Source organism: Erpetoichthys calabaricus, chromosome 16 (assembly GCF_900747795.2).
Source record: "Erpetoichthys calabaricus chromosome 16, fErpCal1.3, whole genome shotgun sequence".
Taxonomy (NCBI): Eukaryota; Metazoa; Chordata; class Cladistia; order Polypteriformes; family Polypteridae; genus Erpetoichthys; species Erpetoichthys calabaricus.
This window is the reverse complement of record NC_041409.2, coordinates 81,015,197-81,034,179: the sequence shown is the minus strand read 5'-3', so window position 1 is coordinate 81,034,179 and position 18,983 is coordinate 81,015,197. Positions and strand designations below refer to the sequence as shown.

The 18,983-nt window shown below is 43.0% G+C and overlaps 1 protein-coding gene across 3 annotated transcripts in view; it reads left to right on the top strand.

Annotated features, from left to right (window-relative positions):
• The window catches only part of LOC114666516 (RAS guanyl-releasing protein 1-like), a 224,542-nt gene that overhangs the window by 177,372 nt on the left and 28,187 nt on the right, over nucleotides 1–18,983 (top strand). For all 3 annotated transcript variants that reach the window (XM_051919984.1, XM_051919983.1, XM_051919985.1), the window contains one exon: nucleotides 9,883–9,963. In XM_051919984.1, the coding sequence (XP_051775944.1) occupies nucleotides 9,883–9,963 (81 nt within the window). The remainder of the gene's footprint in view (nucleotides 1–9,882; nucleotides 9,964–18,983) is intronic.

The window sequence follows — 18,983 nt, the reverse complement described above, 5'->3', positions numbered from 1 at the left end:
GCGTAATTGAATCAGAATGCGTAATTAGGCCTTGAGCTGTAGTCGAAATCGCCTTTCAGGCCTCTAGAGCTTTGATCGAAGTCGCCTTTCTCTTTGAATTTTCGCGGCCGTAAATCCGCCACCTGCCGCGATGTCGGTCTCGTAATGTTTTTCGGGCGACTGCGCATTCGGCTTCAGATGGACGTGAGTGAGTAAGTGAGTGAGGAGGCTGGCGAATTATGTATTAAGATATATATATATATATATATATATATATATATATATACAGTATATACAGTACTGTGCAAATGTTTTAGGCAGGTGTGAAAAAATGCTGTAAACAAAGAATGCTTTCAGAAATATAAATAATGATTGTTTATTGTTATCAATTTACAAAATGCAAAGTGAGCGAACAAAAGAAAAATCTAAATCAAATCAATATTTGGTGTTCCTACCTTTTTGCCTTCAAACCAGCATCAATTCTTATAGGTCCACTTGCACAAAGTCAGGGATTTTGTAGGATTCTAGTCAGGTGTCTGATCAACCAATTCTACCAAACAGGTGCTAATGATCATCAATGTCACACGTAGGTTGAAACACAGTCATTAACTGAAACAGAAACAGCTGTGTAGGAGGCTTAAAACTGGGTGAGGAACAGCCAAACTCTGCTACCAAGGTGAGGTTGTGGAAGACAGTTTCATGTCATGACAAGATTGAGCACAGCAACAAGACACAAGGTAGTTCTACTGCATCAGCAAGGTCTCTCCCAGACAAAGATTTCAAAGCAGACTGGGGTTTCAAGATGTTCTGTTCAAGCTCTTTTGAAGAAGCACAAAGAAACGGGCAACGTTGAGGATCGTAGACGCAGTGGTCGGCCAAGGAAACTTAGTGCAGCAGATGAAAGACACATCAAGCTTATTACCCTTCGAAATCGGAAGATGTCCAGCAGTAGTGCCATCAGCTCAGAACTGGCAGAAACCAGTGGCACCCAGGTACACCCATCTACTGTCTGGAGAAGTCTGGCCAGAAGTGGTCTTCATGGAAGAGTTGCAGCCAAAAAGCCATACCTCCGACGTGGAAACAAGGCCAAGTAACTCAAGTATGCACGAAAACATAGGAACTGGGGTGCAGAAAAATGGCAGCAGGTGCTCTGGACTGATGAGTCAAAATTTGAAATATTTGGCTGTAGCAGAAGGCAGTTTGTTCGTCGAAGGGCTGGAGAGCGGTACAATAATGAGTGTCTGCAGGCAACAGTGAAGCATAGTGGAGGTTCTTTGAACGTTTGGGGCTGCATTTCTGCAAATGGAGTTGGAGATTTGGTCAGGATTAATGGTGTTCTCAATGCTGAGAAATACAGGCAGATACTTATCCATCATGCAATATCATCAGGGAGGCGTATGATTGGCCCCAAATTTATTCTGCAGCAGGACAACAACCCCAAACATACAGCCAAATTCATTAAGAACTATCTTCAGTGTAAAGAAGAACAAGAAGTCCTGGAAGTGATGGTATGGCCTCCACAGAGCCCTGATCTCAACATCATCGAGTGTGTCTGGGATTACATGAAGAGACAGAAGGATGTGAGGAAGCCTACATCCACAGAAGATCTGTGCTTAGTTCTCCAAGATGTTTGGAACAACCTACCAGCCGAGTTCCTTCAAAAACTGTGTGCAAGTTTACCTAGAAGAATTGATGCTGTTTTGAAGGCAAAGGGTGGTCACACCAAATATTGATTTGATTTAGATTTCTCTTTTGTTCATTCACTGCATTTTGTTGATTGATGAAAATAAATGATTAACACTTCCATTTTTGAAAGCATTCTTTGTTTACAGCATTTTTTCACACCTGCCTAAAACTTTGGCACAGTACTGTATATTAGAGGGTTTACCCCCTGCTCGCTTCACTCGCCAAAGGCCTGCGCTATGCACCAACCACTTCGCGTCTCTGCCACTCACGTTTTGAAGAGGGGGGCTGAACGCACCCCAAGGAGACGCGGTCACTCCTCTGAAACCCCCTCTTAAACGGTGACACAATGGGAAATAAATACAGTTTTTTTTGTACCTCCTCTTTGCTCAATCAGATGCTGGCTTGCTGCTGCTGCTGCCGTGCTGTGTGATCTGCATCTCGTGCAGCACTTTGTGAACATTTAAAAGCCTGTACAGTAGCTGTCCTACTCTTTGTCTTTTATTTCCGGCCCGGGCGTGGTTAAATATGTTGGCACAAAGTCTCCTCTCACTGGGCGTAAGTTCTTGATATTTTTTTAGTTTATAATTTAAAAAATGGAATAAGAATCTGAAACTCTAACAACATCACATTACAGTTAAATAAATTCTGTAAAGAATGACACCAAACATATACTGTATATGTAGGTTTTAAAATAAGCCCGATTTAGAGCGTGACAAAAAACATGACATAAAAACGTCACATAAAATTGTTGCACTTTTAGGCTTAGGATTTTATATAGAGAGAGTAGATAGTGTGACCAATAGGGGCCGTTGCAGCACCCCAAACCCCAGACACAACCTGGTTTAAATAAAAGGTTTATTTGCGCCAACACCATGCAAAAAGGCTTTACACGTGATATGATCACAAACACAATTCTCTTCTTCTCTCTTTTTTTTCTGCTTCTAACTCCTCCAGGTGAGCTTTGTCCTCATCCACCCAACTCAAAGTCGCCTGGATGAGTCTGAGCAGCTTCTCTTATCTTGTATCCGAGAGTTTGTCCGTTTCTAGGGCATAAACCGTTGGAAACACTTCCGGCTGAAAAAGAAACCCCACAAAGTTAGGGAGTAGTAATCCCAGTAGCTACCCCAAGGTTTCCAGCATGCCTTGTGGGTGTCCGTATTGGTATACTGCCACCTAGAGTTTTGGGGGAGCATGTAGACCTGCACTGTCCAGCACAGTAGCAATGTATCTTATAGAAAAGAGTGAAGAGGACAGGCGTCCTTCATAAAAAGCACTTGGCAGGCATCACGGATAAAACAAAGAAAATGTTGGTGAATGTTTTGACGACCGCCCCCCCACTCCTCTGTAGCAGATGGATTTTATTGAGTACGTTTTACTATTTTTCCTCCTAAAAATTAAATGTACATCGTCATCATTCATGTTTTCATTCTGCGTTTCCTGCTGATGAGGTTTTCAGTGGTAACACTAAGTTGGACTGAATGGGCTTCCCTAGCAACTTCCTCCAGCTCCTCGCCCCCCCAGCTGCCTCCACTTCAACTGACTGATACAATGCAAACTGCCTGTCCTGGGTCGACCCCTCTGAATTCTTCCAGTGTCTGGCACACCTCCCTCAACTTGGGAGGACATTTCCGTAATGCCAGGGTCTGGCAGGGTCTACAGTAGAGTCTGGAGGTGAGCTGCAGCAAAAGCCAAAGATCGAGGAAGATCAAGAGACAGAGAGAGGAAGACACGAGGGACAACACCCTTCCTGATAGATGGGGACGGCGAAATGTTTTCCAATTTTCAGCACAGAAAATAAGACATTACATAAGATGTCCTCACAGGTGGCGCGGTGGTAGTGCTGCTGCTTTGCAGTAAGGAGACTGTGGAAGATTGTGGGTTTACTTCCCGGTTCCTCCCTGTGTGGATACCATTTTGAGTACTGAGAAAAGCGCAATATAAAATTAGGGTTAGGGTTAGGGAATGTTTTGAAAGTAACATCGTCAGGCTTTTTTTTTAACTGTTTTAATGATCTGGAGTATTTTACAGCACCAGGTTAGAAAGATTCCATTCCTGCAGTTTTTCAGATATATTTGTTTTCTTCTCTTGTAACTTAATTTAATACATACCATCAAGCTCTTTTAATTATGAAAATTCCAAAGCAGCATACGGTCTGCGTGTGTATGCTCTGTGTATGTGTGTCATTTCATTGCCTTTGTGTTACTGTCACAATTCTGAGAAGACATGCCAGAAAGAATTTCATAAGAAACATATTAGGGTGTTGTACCGTGTTAGCCATCATGGATGTAGGGAGAAGTCAAGCAAAACGACTTTGTAATATAAACATTTGCACGTACGATGTATGGAAATCTGTTTCTAAATATGGCTTAATAAGTAACCAAAACGTACAACCTGATTTTATTAATCAAGACCATATGGTAAAAGTCTAAGTCTTGTATGAATGATTTTTATTGGTGCAGTCACAGGATGTTGTACCGTGTTAGCCATTATGGATGCAACGAGAAATCAAGATTACAATATGCAAGCTTTTGAGGCAACTAAGCCTGCATATTATAATCCTTTTAGTTAGCCAATAAAAGGTGCCATTTTGCTTGACTTCTCACTACGTAAGAAACATACTGTAAGAAACTTGACAAATGGGAGGACACCAACCAGCCTGTTTTTTAGCTAATAGCTAAGCTCTCCCAACATCTCATTCAATTCTTTAAGGGCTGAATATTTTTTCCAAAAAACAGTTTCTAAAAAGCAATGGTTTCACACAGAAATCAACATAAAACGTCTGTTTCTGCATGCTGTGACTGCCAGTTGCCAAAAGATAAACATCAGGCTTGCTGCCAGGCTGTCTTTGTGTGGTGGAGTCAAAGTCACAGTGCATTGCAATCTGGTTTCTACCTGTTATCATTGTTAAGTGGCAATCCTCCGTGGCGAACATTGTCAATGCAACGATTAGCTGGGGACCAATCAGCTGAAGCTGGAGCCTCACATTCGTTTTCAATCACTCCGACGAGTCCAGTTCAGAGATAACAGGCAAAACGTCTTCCACGGAGTGTTTTGCTTTACGCATTCACTTAATCTCTCGCCAAATGTCAGTGCCATTTTTGCCGTTGTTTGCGCCTTGCTACTCACACGAGCGCAGGAAATCTCGGTCGGGCCAGTGAATCTGACTTTCCTTCTACCAACGAGCGTCCAACTAAAATAGAGCGGTTGGTTTTGTCAAAGCTTACAGTCGATTACCATCGTCAGCTCCTCCTTTTGACAAAAGTCGACATCAACCCTGAAAGTGTTAAAGTCGTCAAGGTTTCTGCTTCAACTCCATGTCTCAGTAAGTTTATTCCCACAACTCTTTGTGTAAAGATGTGCTTCCTGACTTCGGTCCTAAATGTCAACTGGTGCCCTCGAGTACGAAAGCTGAAGGCGTTCAACTGCGTCAACTTTGTCAACACCTTTGAGGATTTGAATTCCCTTGAGTGGGTCCTCACGCTGAGACTGAACAAGTTGACCTTTCTGAGCCTATCAAAAAGAAACCTGGGCTTGAATGTTACATGAAGAATTAAGAAAGCATTGCAAAGAAAAAGCAAATACTTTTCAAATCCCATTATGTGTCCAACCTTTTCGTTGTGTAAAAGTGTATCGCAGTGGCCAATAGAGAGGGCCTGTCAGATCTTTGTCATTTCGTTTATTCATGCATTCGTGTTTCTGAATTCACCATTGCGTTGTTAGATACAGTGGTGTGAAAAACTTTTTGCCCCCTTCCTGATTTCTTATTCTTTTGCATGTTTGTCACACAAAATGTTTCTGATCATCAAACACATTTAACCATTAGTCAGATATAACACAAGTAAACACAAAATGCAGTTTGTAAATGGTGGTTTTTATTATTTAGGGAGAAAAAAAAATCCAAACCTACATGGCCCTGTGTGAAAAAGTAATTGCCCCCTGAACCTAATAACTGGTTGGGCCACCCTTAGCAGCAATAACTGCAATCAAGCGTTTGCGATAACTTGCAATGAGTCTTTTACAGCGCTCTGGAGGAATTTTGGCCCACTCATCTTTGCAAAATTGTTGTAATTCAGCTTTATTTGAGGGTTTTCTAGCATGAACCGCCTTTTTAAGGTCATGCCATAGCATCTCAATTGGATTCAGGTCAGGACTTTGACTAGGCCACTCCAAAGTCTTCATTTTGTTTTTCTTCAGCCATTCAGAGGTGGATTTGCTGGTGTGTTTTGGGTCATTGTCCTGTTGCAGCACCCAAGATCGCTTCAGCTTGAGTTGACGAACAGATGGCCGGACATTCTCCTTCAGGATTTTTTGGTAGACAGTAGAATTCATGGTTCCATCTATCACAGCAAGCCTTCCAGGTCCTGAAGCAGCAAAACAACCCCAAACCATCACACTACCACCACCATATTTTACTGTTGGTATGATGTTCTTTTTCTGAAATGCTGTGTTCCTTTTACGCCAGATGTAACGGGACATTTGCCTTCCAAAAAGTTCAACTTTTGTCTCATCAGTCCACAAGGTATTTTCCCAAAAGTCTTGGCAATCATTGAGATGTTTCTTAGCAAAATTGAGACAAGCCCTAATGTTCTTTTTGCTTAACAGTGGTTTGCGTCTTGGACATCTGCCATGCAGGCCGTTTTTGCCCAGTCTCTTTCTTATGGTGGAGTCGTGAACACTGACCTTAATTGAGGCAAGTGAGGCCTGCAGTTCTTTAGACGTTGTCCTGGGGTCTTTTGTGACCTCTCGGATGAGTCATCTCTGCGCTCTTGGGGTAATTTTGGTCGGCCGGCCACTCCTGGGAAGGTTCACCACTGTTCCATGTTTTTGCCATTTGTGGATAATGGCTCTCACTGTGCTTCGCTGGAGTCCCAAAGCTTTAGAAATGGCTTTATAACCTTTACCAGACTGATAGATCTCAATTACTTCTGTTCTCATTTGTTCCTGAATTTCTTTGGATCTTGGCATGATGTCTAGCTTTTGAGGTGCTTTTGGTCTACTTCTCTGTGTCAGGCAGCTCCTATTTAAGTGATTTCTTGATTGAAACAGGTGTGGCAGTAATCAGGCCTGGGGGTGGCTACGGAAATTGAACTCAGGTGTGATACACCACAGTTAGGTTATTTTTTAACAAGGGGGCAATTACTTTTTCACACAGGGCCATGTAGGTTTGGATTTTTTTTCTCCCTAAATAATAAAAACCATCATTTAAAAACTGCATTTTGTGTTTACTTGTGTTATATTTGACTAATGGTTAAATGTGTTTGATGATCAGAAACATTTTGTGTGACAAACATGCAAAAGATTAAGAAATCAGGAAGGAGGCAAATAGTTTTTCACACCACTGTAGATAGATAGATAGATAGATAGATAGATAGATAGATAGATAGATAGATAGATAGATAGATAGATAGATAGATAGATAGATAGATAGATAGATAGATAGATAGATAGATACTTTATTAATCCCAATGGGAAATTCACATAGAGCTGAGACAATCCGCAGTTTCATTGACAACTTTCAGTTCACAGCTCTTTGCATTATTTTTTCAGCATATCTTGACTGCTATGTCCCTTCAAGTATGGCGGCATTATGAGAATGCAGGAACAGCAGCAGCAGCAGCAGCAGCCAGCTTTCTCTGCAGTGGATCAGGAGAAGCCTCCTACTTGTACACACACATTGACATTTCGCTCTTCTGAAAGAAAAGCATACAGTCTTGTTATGTTTGTTAGCCTATGTAAGCAGAAAATAAAAATGACGTATAGAGAAAAATTAAGATAAATTTTGCATAGATTGATTCATCTATCTTACTAAACCACAGTTAATATATGCACGGCGGACGCACCGAGGGGCATGCGCACTGCGGCCTTGGCGCCCAAACAACACAACCTGCACAGTCAAATGCAGCGGCTTCCCAAAACGCGGCAGATTCCCAGAGTCAGTAGGTGGCGCCCAAACAACACAACCTGTAAGCGCCCAAACAACACCACCTGTAAACTAGACTTGCTCTAATCCACTGTGCCAGTAATGTAGAAAACATAACGGTCATTCAGTTTGGCGCCCGCCCCAGAGTCCAGAGTCAAACGCAGCGGCTTCCCAAAACACGGCGGCGCCCGCCCCAGAGTCAAACGCAGCGACTTCCCAAAATGCGGTGGCTTCCCAGAGTCAGTAGGTGGCACCCAAATAACACAACGTAATGCGCCGTGACGCCCGCCCCAGAGTCAAACGCAGCGGCTTCCCAAAACGCAGCGGCTTCCCAGAGTCAGTAGGTGGCGCCCAAACAACACAACCTATGAGCTACACTTGCTCTAATCCACTGTGCCAGCAATATAGATCACATAACGGTCACAGACTCTAACCCAGCGGCTTCCCACACTCAGTGGCTGGCACATGAACACCACAACTTGTCAACTAAACTTGCTGTGCTCCACTCTGCCAGAAGTCGGTGTCAGCAAAGGCAATGGAATCACGTCTCCACTAATCGAAACCGCTTTAGTACAGATATGCTTATGTAATTAAATGACATTTCCCCAGACGCCCCCACCCTCCATGATATGTCATCCATCCAGATATCGGACGGAACAGAAACTGATTGCCATTCTTGGATTTCCAATTCGCTAGCGAATCGCGGGCTTACTTGTATATAGAGAAACAGCAGTAATTTTCACATATAATTATTTATAAGTATCAACTAGACAAGAATATAGTATAGACGCACTGATAAGCCGTGTTCTCATTATTGGTTTAATATAATTACGCTTCGAAAACCAGAACCAGTGTAGTGTACAAGTGATAGGTGGGGATGTTTTCTGCAAAGAGCAAGAACGCATTTACATGACTGCTGTTACAATGAATTATATAGAGGAGGAGGTGAGGAGCATGCGTTGATTCAGCACATTGCCGCACCCACCACACAATGAACCACCTCAGGATCCCAGATTGGGACCCAAGTGCAGCCGTGCAACAGGTGACACCTCAGCCCATCACTAGTTCAGATGGGATGGAACAGGGTGAGGTTTTGTACGGTGGCTGGAATGCCAGTCCTGCCAAGTTGGAGGACCTGCCTGTAGGATTGGTTGCAGGTTAACTGCAGAGCTCAAAGGCCCAATGGAGTGGAATTACTTCTGGCATTTATGGGATTTGAACCATCAACCTTCCCGATTGCCGTTGCAAATCCCTAGCCACTCCACCCCAAATATATAGGCCATCTAAAAAACTACATCAGTCGCCTTACCACGAAGCCAGCCATCATACACAGCCAATGCAACGTTGCCTCAAAATAAACAGATTCTGAGCTGACCCAGGTCACCGAGCTACAACGTTTGCCAGTCTCATCTTGGCATCACAGATGAATTGTGTGGTAATTGAATGTCACTGCTGATGCTTAACAAACACAGCGTCAGTCTTACTAGGTACCCTTACTGCAATATGAGTGTGGTCAAATGCTCCATTTTCATTAAGAAAACCAGACACTGCTGCAAATTGCTTTTTTATGTTGGCGCAATCCTGCCATGTGTTATGTATGTGCACCCAAACTAAAAGAAAAATGAAAGTAGCGCCTTGTCCATCAGTTAATGTCTTCCAACGCAGCGGGCATGATGGAGTGAAGTTTGGCCAAGATACTGTTGACCTGTCGGCCAATTCCCTGAGAACTGCATATAAATAAATGACCGGGGGCAGATCTGAGGGGAAGTGGGCAGAGTTGGCACAACCAAGGGGTGGAAGCTGCCACAGAACCTGGCAGAAGTGGCTTGGATGCTACAGAACCTTCTGCCAGATGGAAGTGGGACCGAGAGACTGTGAGAGGGGTCCTCCACAATGCTGTGGGCTTTATACGGATGTCTTTAATGGAGGGCAGAGTGTGTACGGTATGGCGTATGTATGAACAGAGATTTCACTGAACGCTTAAATCGACGCCTCGTTTAGTCAGATTAGTACGGCCTGCCATATCTTCGAATATATTTGTGAGGTTGCTTTGTTTGTTTCAAAATTTGTTGTGTTTGTTTCATTTTTCATATCTTGTTGAAATTATTGCACACTGCGGTCATAAGCGTAAGTGCACTTAATAAAAACAAATTGATTTGAACGGAGTCATTTTCAAGTGAGGCTTCAAAAGTATATTGAAAATGAAAAATAGAAATCACCTAAGTTATCACTTACAGCAAGCACGACTTTGAACTGACTAAACGGAGCTAACTGCGTCTCCACCTCTGTTTTTGCAGCTCTCCCTTGACATTTTCTACACTGAAGACGAGATCTACGAGTTGTCTTACGCACGTGAGGCCAAGAACAGCAAGGCACCGGTGAGACTGGCTATCCTGTTACTTTCGAGCCAAACCCACTCGAAGATTAGTGGGCTAAGCTTGATCTTTTAATGTCCGTTTCATCTTTACTTTATGGAAGTAGTTAACTTGCCTCAAAATCTTTATAACAGTGTGCAAGAACTGATTTTTTTATTTTATTATTTTGTTGAAATTGATGGTATTTAATGTTGTTCCTCACCTGTTGTTGTTTGGCATGATGTCGTTTAGGTTCCGTCTCACTGCTGGTAAGCAGTCCTAAAGGCAGACTCGAACTGTTTGACCTGCTCAGTGGACAAAAGCAAAGTCGCACGTAATTACAATGTAATGAGAAGTCAAGTAAAATGACACCTTGTATTGGCTAACTAAAAAGATTACGATATGCAAGCTTGCGAGGCAACTCAGGCCCCTTCTTCAGGCAACGTGTAATACAGAAAGTGGAGTTCCCTGTGTTTATGTAATAATACATTTATTTATATAGCGCCTTTCCCATGCTCAAGGCACTTACAGAATAAATAAAGAACGGCAGAATATACAGTATATAGCATTGTACAAACCAGATAAATAAACAAAGAAGATTAAGACAGTAAATTCTGAAAAAAAAAACAGACAACATAATTGATGGTCTCGCACACACATACAGGTTACATGAGCATCTTGACAGAGAAGTAAACTGAGAGAAAGGTAATAAAGTCAAGTAGAGCTAAAAGCCTTCCTGAACAGATGAGTTTTGAGTTGTTTTTAAAAGAATTCATGGAGTCAGCAGACCTGATTAATTTTGGTAGGTCATTCCAGAGTCTGAGCGCTATACAGCTGAAGGCCCTGTCACCCATGGAGTGTAGATTAGTGAGGGGCACAACAAGATTGCCAGAATCAGAGGACCTTAGTGGGCGGGCAGACACATAGTGATGGAGGAGGTCACTGATGTAGTTTGGCGCGAGGTTATTTAAAGCTTTGTAGGTTATTAGTAGGATTTTATATTCGATTCTGTAGGACACAGGGAGCCAGTGAAGGCGGAGCAGGATGGGTGTGATGTGCTCGCTGCTGCTGGCTCGAGTAAGGACTCTTGCAGCTGAGTTTTGAATAAGCTGGAGCTGTGATATAAGATTAGAAGGGGCACCTGCCAGTAGGGAATTACAATAATCGATGCGGGATGTGATAAAAGCATGGACAAGCATGTAGACACCAGGACAGAGACGGCATTGGAAAACCTTTAAGTGAGACATCTTAGATGTAAAAAAATTAATAGACCTCTTCAGGCTAAGATTCATTTAGCAAGAGAGGAGAACAATGGATGGTCAAGATCTTTGGATAAGATAACTGTCCAACAGAGTCTTTTGACGTTTCTCCCACACAGAGTGCGGTGTCAGGATATTTCATGCAGAGAATTAGGTAGACCACATTAGATGATCTGCAGGAAAATGATGCCTTTATGCGATGTTCTAGTCGGCAGTGTATGACAATGTGTATCATAAATGTAAGGCTAAGATTCATTTAGCAAGAGAGGAGAACAATGGATAGTCAGGATCTTTGGATAAGCTAACAGAGTCTTTTGAAGTTTCTGATGTGGATCTGTAGTCAGGCTGTCTGGGTCAGTCTGAGAGATGCAAACAATCCTCATATCTGGCCATTAAACTCTTGTCTCTATTCAAACCATGTTGCAATGTGTTAAATTTTAGCCCGCATTTAACTTCCCATTCTTTGCTCTCTTGTTGTGTTCTGAAGTTGCACATAAGCCCTGTGACTTTAAAGTCCTTCTCGGGCCGGGTTTATACTTCACGCAACGTGACAACACTGCTATGGAAGCATTGTACTGTCTATTCTTTTGCGCGTACTTTACGTAAATCTGGAAGATTCCACCAGGTGGCAGTGTGAGATATCATTATGATGAGAAAACGTTCGGCTTCCCTGTGTTGTGAACTGCCTGAAACATCCATTAAATTCCAAGGACACCTTACCGCAATATCTTTAAAAAGGATGTTTAATGATTACATCCATCAATCCAGGGATGCACCCATTCCAGCAAGCATCGGGTGCGAGACCCTGAACGGGGCATCAGCTCATTGCAAGGTGAACACAAGCACACACACACACACACACACACACACACACACACAAGCGTTATTTTATTGTCACCAAATCCCCAAACCTTCATATCTTTGGAATGCAACCAGAGCAAACTGTGGAAACCCACCAGGAAAACATGCAAACACCAGGCAGGGAATACCAGGGACGGCACTCCCTGCGAGACAACCGTGCCACTGCTCCGCCACTTTGTGTAATTATTAACAGTATTTATTATTTAAATGAAGTTAACGACGTATCTGTAAATGTAACATACATACTTTAATGCATTTCATCAGGAAAGTGATATCAAGTATTAATCTAAGGATTGTAAATTTGCAGAGAGCTGGAATATTATAAATGTAATGTGCTCTGTGTGGCGATTGCTGCTTGCCGCTGCTGTCAGTTCAAGGGGAAGCCCCAGAAGCACATAGCGATTAACAACTGGGTCTGTTTTAAGATGCCGTTTATGATAGTCCCCCTTAATGATAAACCTAAGCAATTGAAATCGACATTTGAGATTAACGGCGAAATTTCTACTTTAATTACAAAATATACCTTTTCACCGTGTCCTTAATTTTTTCTCCGTGGCTCAAATACGCTGCCATTCATCCTGATGTAATTGTGAAGGTGCAAAAAAAAAAAAAAGACGGCACAGACGATGGTATGTGAGACTTTTAAAACGTATCGATGGGGAATATGCGACGCTTGAATATAAAAGCACCACAAATGCATTTGGACTGTGGATGGAAACCCACTTAGACACGGGGAGAACATGCAAACTCCACGCAGGGAGGACCCAGGACGTGAACCCTGGTCTCCTTAGATAGATGTGGGACGTTCATTAAAAAAATGGAGGCAGTGAGTTAATTGGGGGAGAAGAAACAGGCAGAGAGAGAGATGGTCCGGGTGAATGTGAGGGTCAGAAAGACGATTTGGGTAAACCCAGAAAACTGGCATTCATCAGCTTATAGCAAGTTGTTTAGTCAGGGCGATGTTTTCTTCTAAAAAGGCGTTTGCATTTATCAAAGGATATTAGGCCTCCAGGGTTGAGAAAGGGGTGCTGTGCTAGTTCCGCTATCTTGCAACAAGGATGTATGTCAGTATTTTGCTTCACCACATCGAACAATTAATTAAACATTGAAGCACGCACATCGATCCTGTAGGATCCTCAAAGCAGCTTTCTGTCACGTGTGGATAGTAAACAGAGACTCTGATGTCACGTTACGACTTTTAGCACACTAACTTTTTACCGGGACTGCAACTCACGCACGCGTTGCGTTAATTTCTGAGGATGTGCTCAGAGGACACGTCAAATGAACGCTGGGAATGTGTGGCAGCCATGATGCATGTGCATTCTGAGCTTGAAGTATAAACGAGCCCTCACAGTGTCCATGGCTGTTGAAGTGAGCTGCTACAGGAACATCTCAGTATGCCAGGCTTTATGTGAAATCTGTGGCAGAGTGTTTGTCCAGTTTCTGAGTGTCTGTTGTTCAAGTAAGAAGAGCTACTGCCATATACCCAGAGAGAACCTTTTGGGATATAAAAACAAAGACAACAAGAACCTCATTCCCCTTGTTGTCACCTACAACCCACATCTTGGAGAACTTCGAAAAATTATAAAAGAACTTCAGCCAATGCTAAACAATGACGAAACGCTGAAAGATGTACTGTATTTCTAGAACCTCCCCTCCTGGCATACAGACAACCGCCAAACCTTCAGCAACTAATTGTCCAAAGCTCCCTAAGTGAACCAACAGAAAATGGCTGCCTACAGAACAGACGTGTCCTTACATTTATGATACAGATTGTGTAGTTATACCACACTTCTGACTAGAACATCGCATAAAGGCATCATTTTCCTGCAGATCATCTAATGTGGTCTACCTAATTCTCTACATGAAATGTCCTGACACCGCACTCTATGTGGGAGAAATGTCAAAAGACTGTGTTGAACAGTTATCTTATCCAAAGATCTTGACCATCCATTGTTCTCCTCTCTTGCTAAATGAATCTTAGCCTGAAGAGGTCTATTAATTTTTTACTTCTAAGATGTCTCACTTAAAGGTTTTTATATGCTGTCTCCATCCTGGTGTCTATATAAACACAGGGAGCTCCAGTTTCTGTATTACTCGTTACCTGAAGAAGGGGCCTGAGTTGCCTCGAAAGCTTGCATATTGTAATCTTTCTAGTTAGCTAATAAAAGGTGTCATTCAGCTTGACTTCTCACTACATCCATAATGGCTACCACGGACCAACACCTTAGTACTACAGTAATTACAATGATCACACAAAATTGAGACGTGACAAGTCTTGCTTAGAAAAGCGAGACATTAGAGTATTGACGATACAATTACAATACGGTTTATTTTTATATAGCCCAAAATCACACAAGAAGTGCCGCAATGGGCTTTAACAGGCCCTGCCTCTTGATGGCCCCCCAGCCTTGACTTTCTTAGAAGACAAGGTAAAACTCCCTAAAGAAACTTTTATAAGGAAAAAAAATGGAAGAAACCTTGGGAAAGGTAGTTCAAAGAGAGACCCCTTTCCAGGTAGGTTGGGAGTGCAGTGGGTGTCAAAAAGGGGGGTAAATACACACAGAACAGAACACAATTAATCCTCAATTCAATCTAATAGTGCAATAGAAATATTACAAGTACAGAGCAGAATTCAACAGTAGATGATATCACATAATAGGATTTGGATTTGTTCAGAGTCCTGGAGACCCTGATTGGCCATTCCACAGCTGAGACAGCCAATCCGATGAAAGGACCCCTCTACCCGACGATTCTTGTGATCCTCCATCAGAGATGACTTTACCTTAGACAGGCAAAGCAACTTGGCAGGTGGGCCGTGGCACCACGTTTTGAGAATTAGGCTGCTGATTGTTCTAATTGCTGAAACTCTTGGACTTTAAGGAAGGGTGATACACTAGTGAAGTAGTCAGAACTGAATCATAACCCACACCAAAGAACGGCTGGCAGAGGAATCTTTGAATTACTGGACTGTTTTAACTCAGCATGCGTCGTACTGATCCAGACTTCAAGTGTCTTCGCTCAGTCTTGTACGCTGTCCGCTCAATTTGTTATTAAAACACAGCAGGGCTCACAGTCTAAATATTGGAAGTGCAGAGGGGGAGAAAAAAGGCAGAGGTGGCAAAGACTGGGACGGGATATGAGTGCCATATGCAGAAAACAAGTAATGGCAATACTGTATCTGGTTAATTCACGAACAATCAAGGGTGGGTAAAGTGGATGAGATAAAGGGGCACTCGAGTATCTTGCTGTTCTAAAGCGGCGTTTCATTTACCAGAGAAGTTGGAGCTGGGAATGACGTCACACCCGTATTGACCACATTCCAATAAAACATTCAGAAAACCAAAACGGAAACGTCCAGGAAAACCTTTTTTGCGCTTGCTCCATCGGAATAAATAGCAGTTGATAACAACGCATTATGCTGTGTTTCGCGCATATGAATGCCATAGCATCATGTGCACGGATAGACGTTGGGCAGTATTGTGTGTAGAACAAATTTAATCAAATCAAAATTTATTTATAAAGCACAATTTTAAAAACACCATAAGTGTAAACCAATGTTCTGTACAATTAAATTAAAAAAATATCAAAAGCAAATCAATAAACAACCAAAAGAAATTACATAAATACTAAAACAAATAAGTTAGAGGATCTAATTAGCAGATAAACCATTAACAGAAAAACGTTGAATATGAAAAATTAATAAAATGATACCAGACTTACACATATACAGTGTGAAAAAGGTTTGGGGCAGCCACCCTTATAATATTCCTGGCTGAAAATGGTTTTTAAAATAGCACAGAACTGTTCACAATACTGAGTCCAACACAGAACTGACGAGGGTTGGAAAAGATGGCAACTTTAAGGGATTAGACCGGAAGTGATGTAGGTGTACTGGAAGTGATGTCTTTCTGACGTCAGCCTGTGCGTCAAAAGTGACGCTCTTCTGAGTGCCGGAACTGGCATCATCGGCACTGAACCAGATAGGTTTTCCTGCGGCTGGTCTGTAGAGATAACAGGAGAAGGTTTAGAGCACCCCGCCACCCCCTGGCCTGGCGTAGAATTACCTTTGCTTGGTCCACACAACGTCCCCCTACTCGCAGGTGTGTGACAACAGTGAAAGGCAATCGAAAGCAGGTGTGTTTTAAGTCTAGATTTAAACATTTGGGTTGATGATGCTGACCTCATTTCAATTGGCAGAGCATTCCATAACTTTGGTGCTAGAACCATAAAGGCACGATCATCCCTAGTCTTCATCTTAGACTTTGGCACGACCAACAATTGCTGTCGAGTGGAACGTAGAGAGCGGACTGGTGTTTACAAGACCAGCAACTCAACTAGATAGGATGGGGCGGCACCATTCAGTGACTTCAAAACCAGGACTGAATCCTAAATTCAACTGGGAGCCAATGAAGCGAGGCCAGAGTTGGGGTAATGGACACAACTTTCTGAGAACCAGAATGAAAACGAGCAGCAGCATTCTGAACCATCTGCAGCCAAGAAAGATGAGATTTACTGATTCCAGAATACAGTGAATTGTAATAGTCGAGGCGTGAAATAATAAAAGCATGGCATACCTTCTTCAAATCTGAGTGCCCCAGGAATGGTTTGACTGTAACAAATGAGACACACAGAGACAGAAGTGCTAATAAACAGTATAATATTACACCTTTCACTAACATTGGCAGTGTACGTTGTCATTTTGGATTGACGTCACAATATGAAGTTGGACAGACTTGGACTTGACAGGCCAGACCTGAGTTTCTGAGTCTGAAAGCTGACTTAAGGGGCATTCAATTTCTACTAAGAACATGGAAACTCCAACTCCTCACTTGCAGCATAAGAATGACGGTTGATTAATGACTGCTGGTCACAGTCTGGTCATATGTTTTATGTTTGGTAGACGCCATGACGGAAAAGGCAAGCTTTGGGACATGTTGTTGGTTCAGGATGGACCTACTGGGTGGCAGGCCACCTGAATGGACATGTGGGAGTCTGTGCAGTGGGAATAGCCTGGCACTGAACTTTGTTTAAGAAATAAATGAGCATGATGTGAGTCTGGTGGTGACAGGAGGACATGTTAATGAAGACTAAAAGTCAAGACATTGTGGAACATGCAAAGGTGCCCCCCTCAGGAAGGTGCAAATCATCTATTGGCCAGGAACATGAAGGAAGGTAGGAGGACGCCTGTGCATGAGGCTGAAAATCTCTAATCTCAAAGACTGAGGTTTCAGAAGTTTCTCCTGTATTCCAGGGTGGGTTTAAAGACGCATGAAGAACACCACCAAGATGGAGGGAGAGTGCTATAGAAGAAAAGTCAGAGCTAAACTGACAGTAACTGACATGTTGTTTATTAGGCGGCCCCACTGGGTAAAATGTAACACAAAGAGTGAAATCAGAGACGTCCTCACCAAACGAAAACGACAAGCGGAGTCGATCAGCACGGAGTAATTATGCTGAACCGGAAAAGTCCCTGCAAGACATTTCTTCCAGGGTTTCCGAAACTGCAGCTTGAATTTTTTTCGACCAGGTACCGCTGCTGCCCTTGGCAGAGGCCATCGTTTGTGTAAGTCTGGGTAGAGCAGAGCTGCACTTCTTGAGGTCTGTTAAGGTGCACAGGAAAACTTTTCTCGGCCTCAAACCACACGCGACTCTGATGTACCAAAGGCCTCAAGAACATCTGCCACTGAACTGAGATCAGTACCAACTACAAAGCTTTAGGCTCCTATTTCAAGACACGCATTTCTTTCTTTTTACAGCAATATTACAAAAGTTCAAAATGCTTAAGGGACTTGTCGTGTACAGAGCTGCAGACAACATCATGGAAGTGGGACACGCTTGAGTGTGCAGCTAAACAGCTCAGCTCTCGCACAGTCCATGGTGGTCTTCAACTGAAGTCCGGTTACTTGCTAATAAATGCTGAGGTGATGCTTTGATGCCTTCAGAAGCTACTTTTAAAGGGTCACGTTCTCAATCTTCGTCTCCTTGCATTTACAAGCTCCCAAAAGTTTCAATCACCTTAATGTTTTACAATCAAAAGTGGACGCAAAGCAGTAAAGGATTAAAACGGCAAGCGTCAGGCAGATGGCGTGTCATTTTCTAATCTGCTTAACCCAGACCAGGGTCTTGGAGTTGGTGTGAGTTTGGAGTCTATCCCAGCCAGGAGAGGGCGCAAACCTGAACAGGGCACCAGTCCATCGCAGGGCGCCACACACTAATACACACCGGGGCCAATCTAGCGACACCAATACACCCAACTTGCACGTCTTGTCTTTGCACTGTAGATGGAAACCCACGCAGACACGGGGAGAACATGCAAACTCCACTCAGGGAGGACCCAGGACGTGAACCCTGGTCTCCTTAGATAGATGTGGGACGTTCATTAAAGAAATGGAGGCAGTGAGTTACTTGGGGAGAAGAAACAGGCAGAGAGAGAGATGGTCCGGGCGAATGTGAGAGTCAGCAAGACGATTTGGGTAAACCCAGAAAACTGGCATTCATCAGCTTATAGCAAGTTGTTTAGTCAGGGCGATGTTTTCTTCTAAAAAGGCGTTTGCATTTATCAAAGGATATTAGGCCTCCAGGGTTGGGAAAGGAGTGCTGTGCTACTTCTGCTGTCTTGCAACAAGGAGACTGGGGTTCACATCCCGAGTGCTCGCTGTGCGGAGCTTGCATGTTCTCCCCGTGTCCTCATGGATTTTATCCCGGTGCTCCGGTTTCACTCTCACAATCCAGTTGTTCCTGCCTTGTGCCAAGTGCTTGCTGGGATACGCTCCCGTGACCCCGCCCTGGTTAAGAAGATAGATGGATTAGGCCTACATTATTCATGCAGTCTTTGATGGATTTTGAAAGAACGATATTCAGCGTTGAAAACATTTAGAAAAAAACACCAAGATTATTTGCTCTTTATATAGTGTTTTTAAA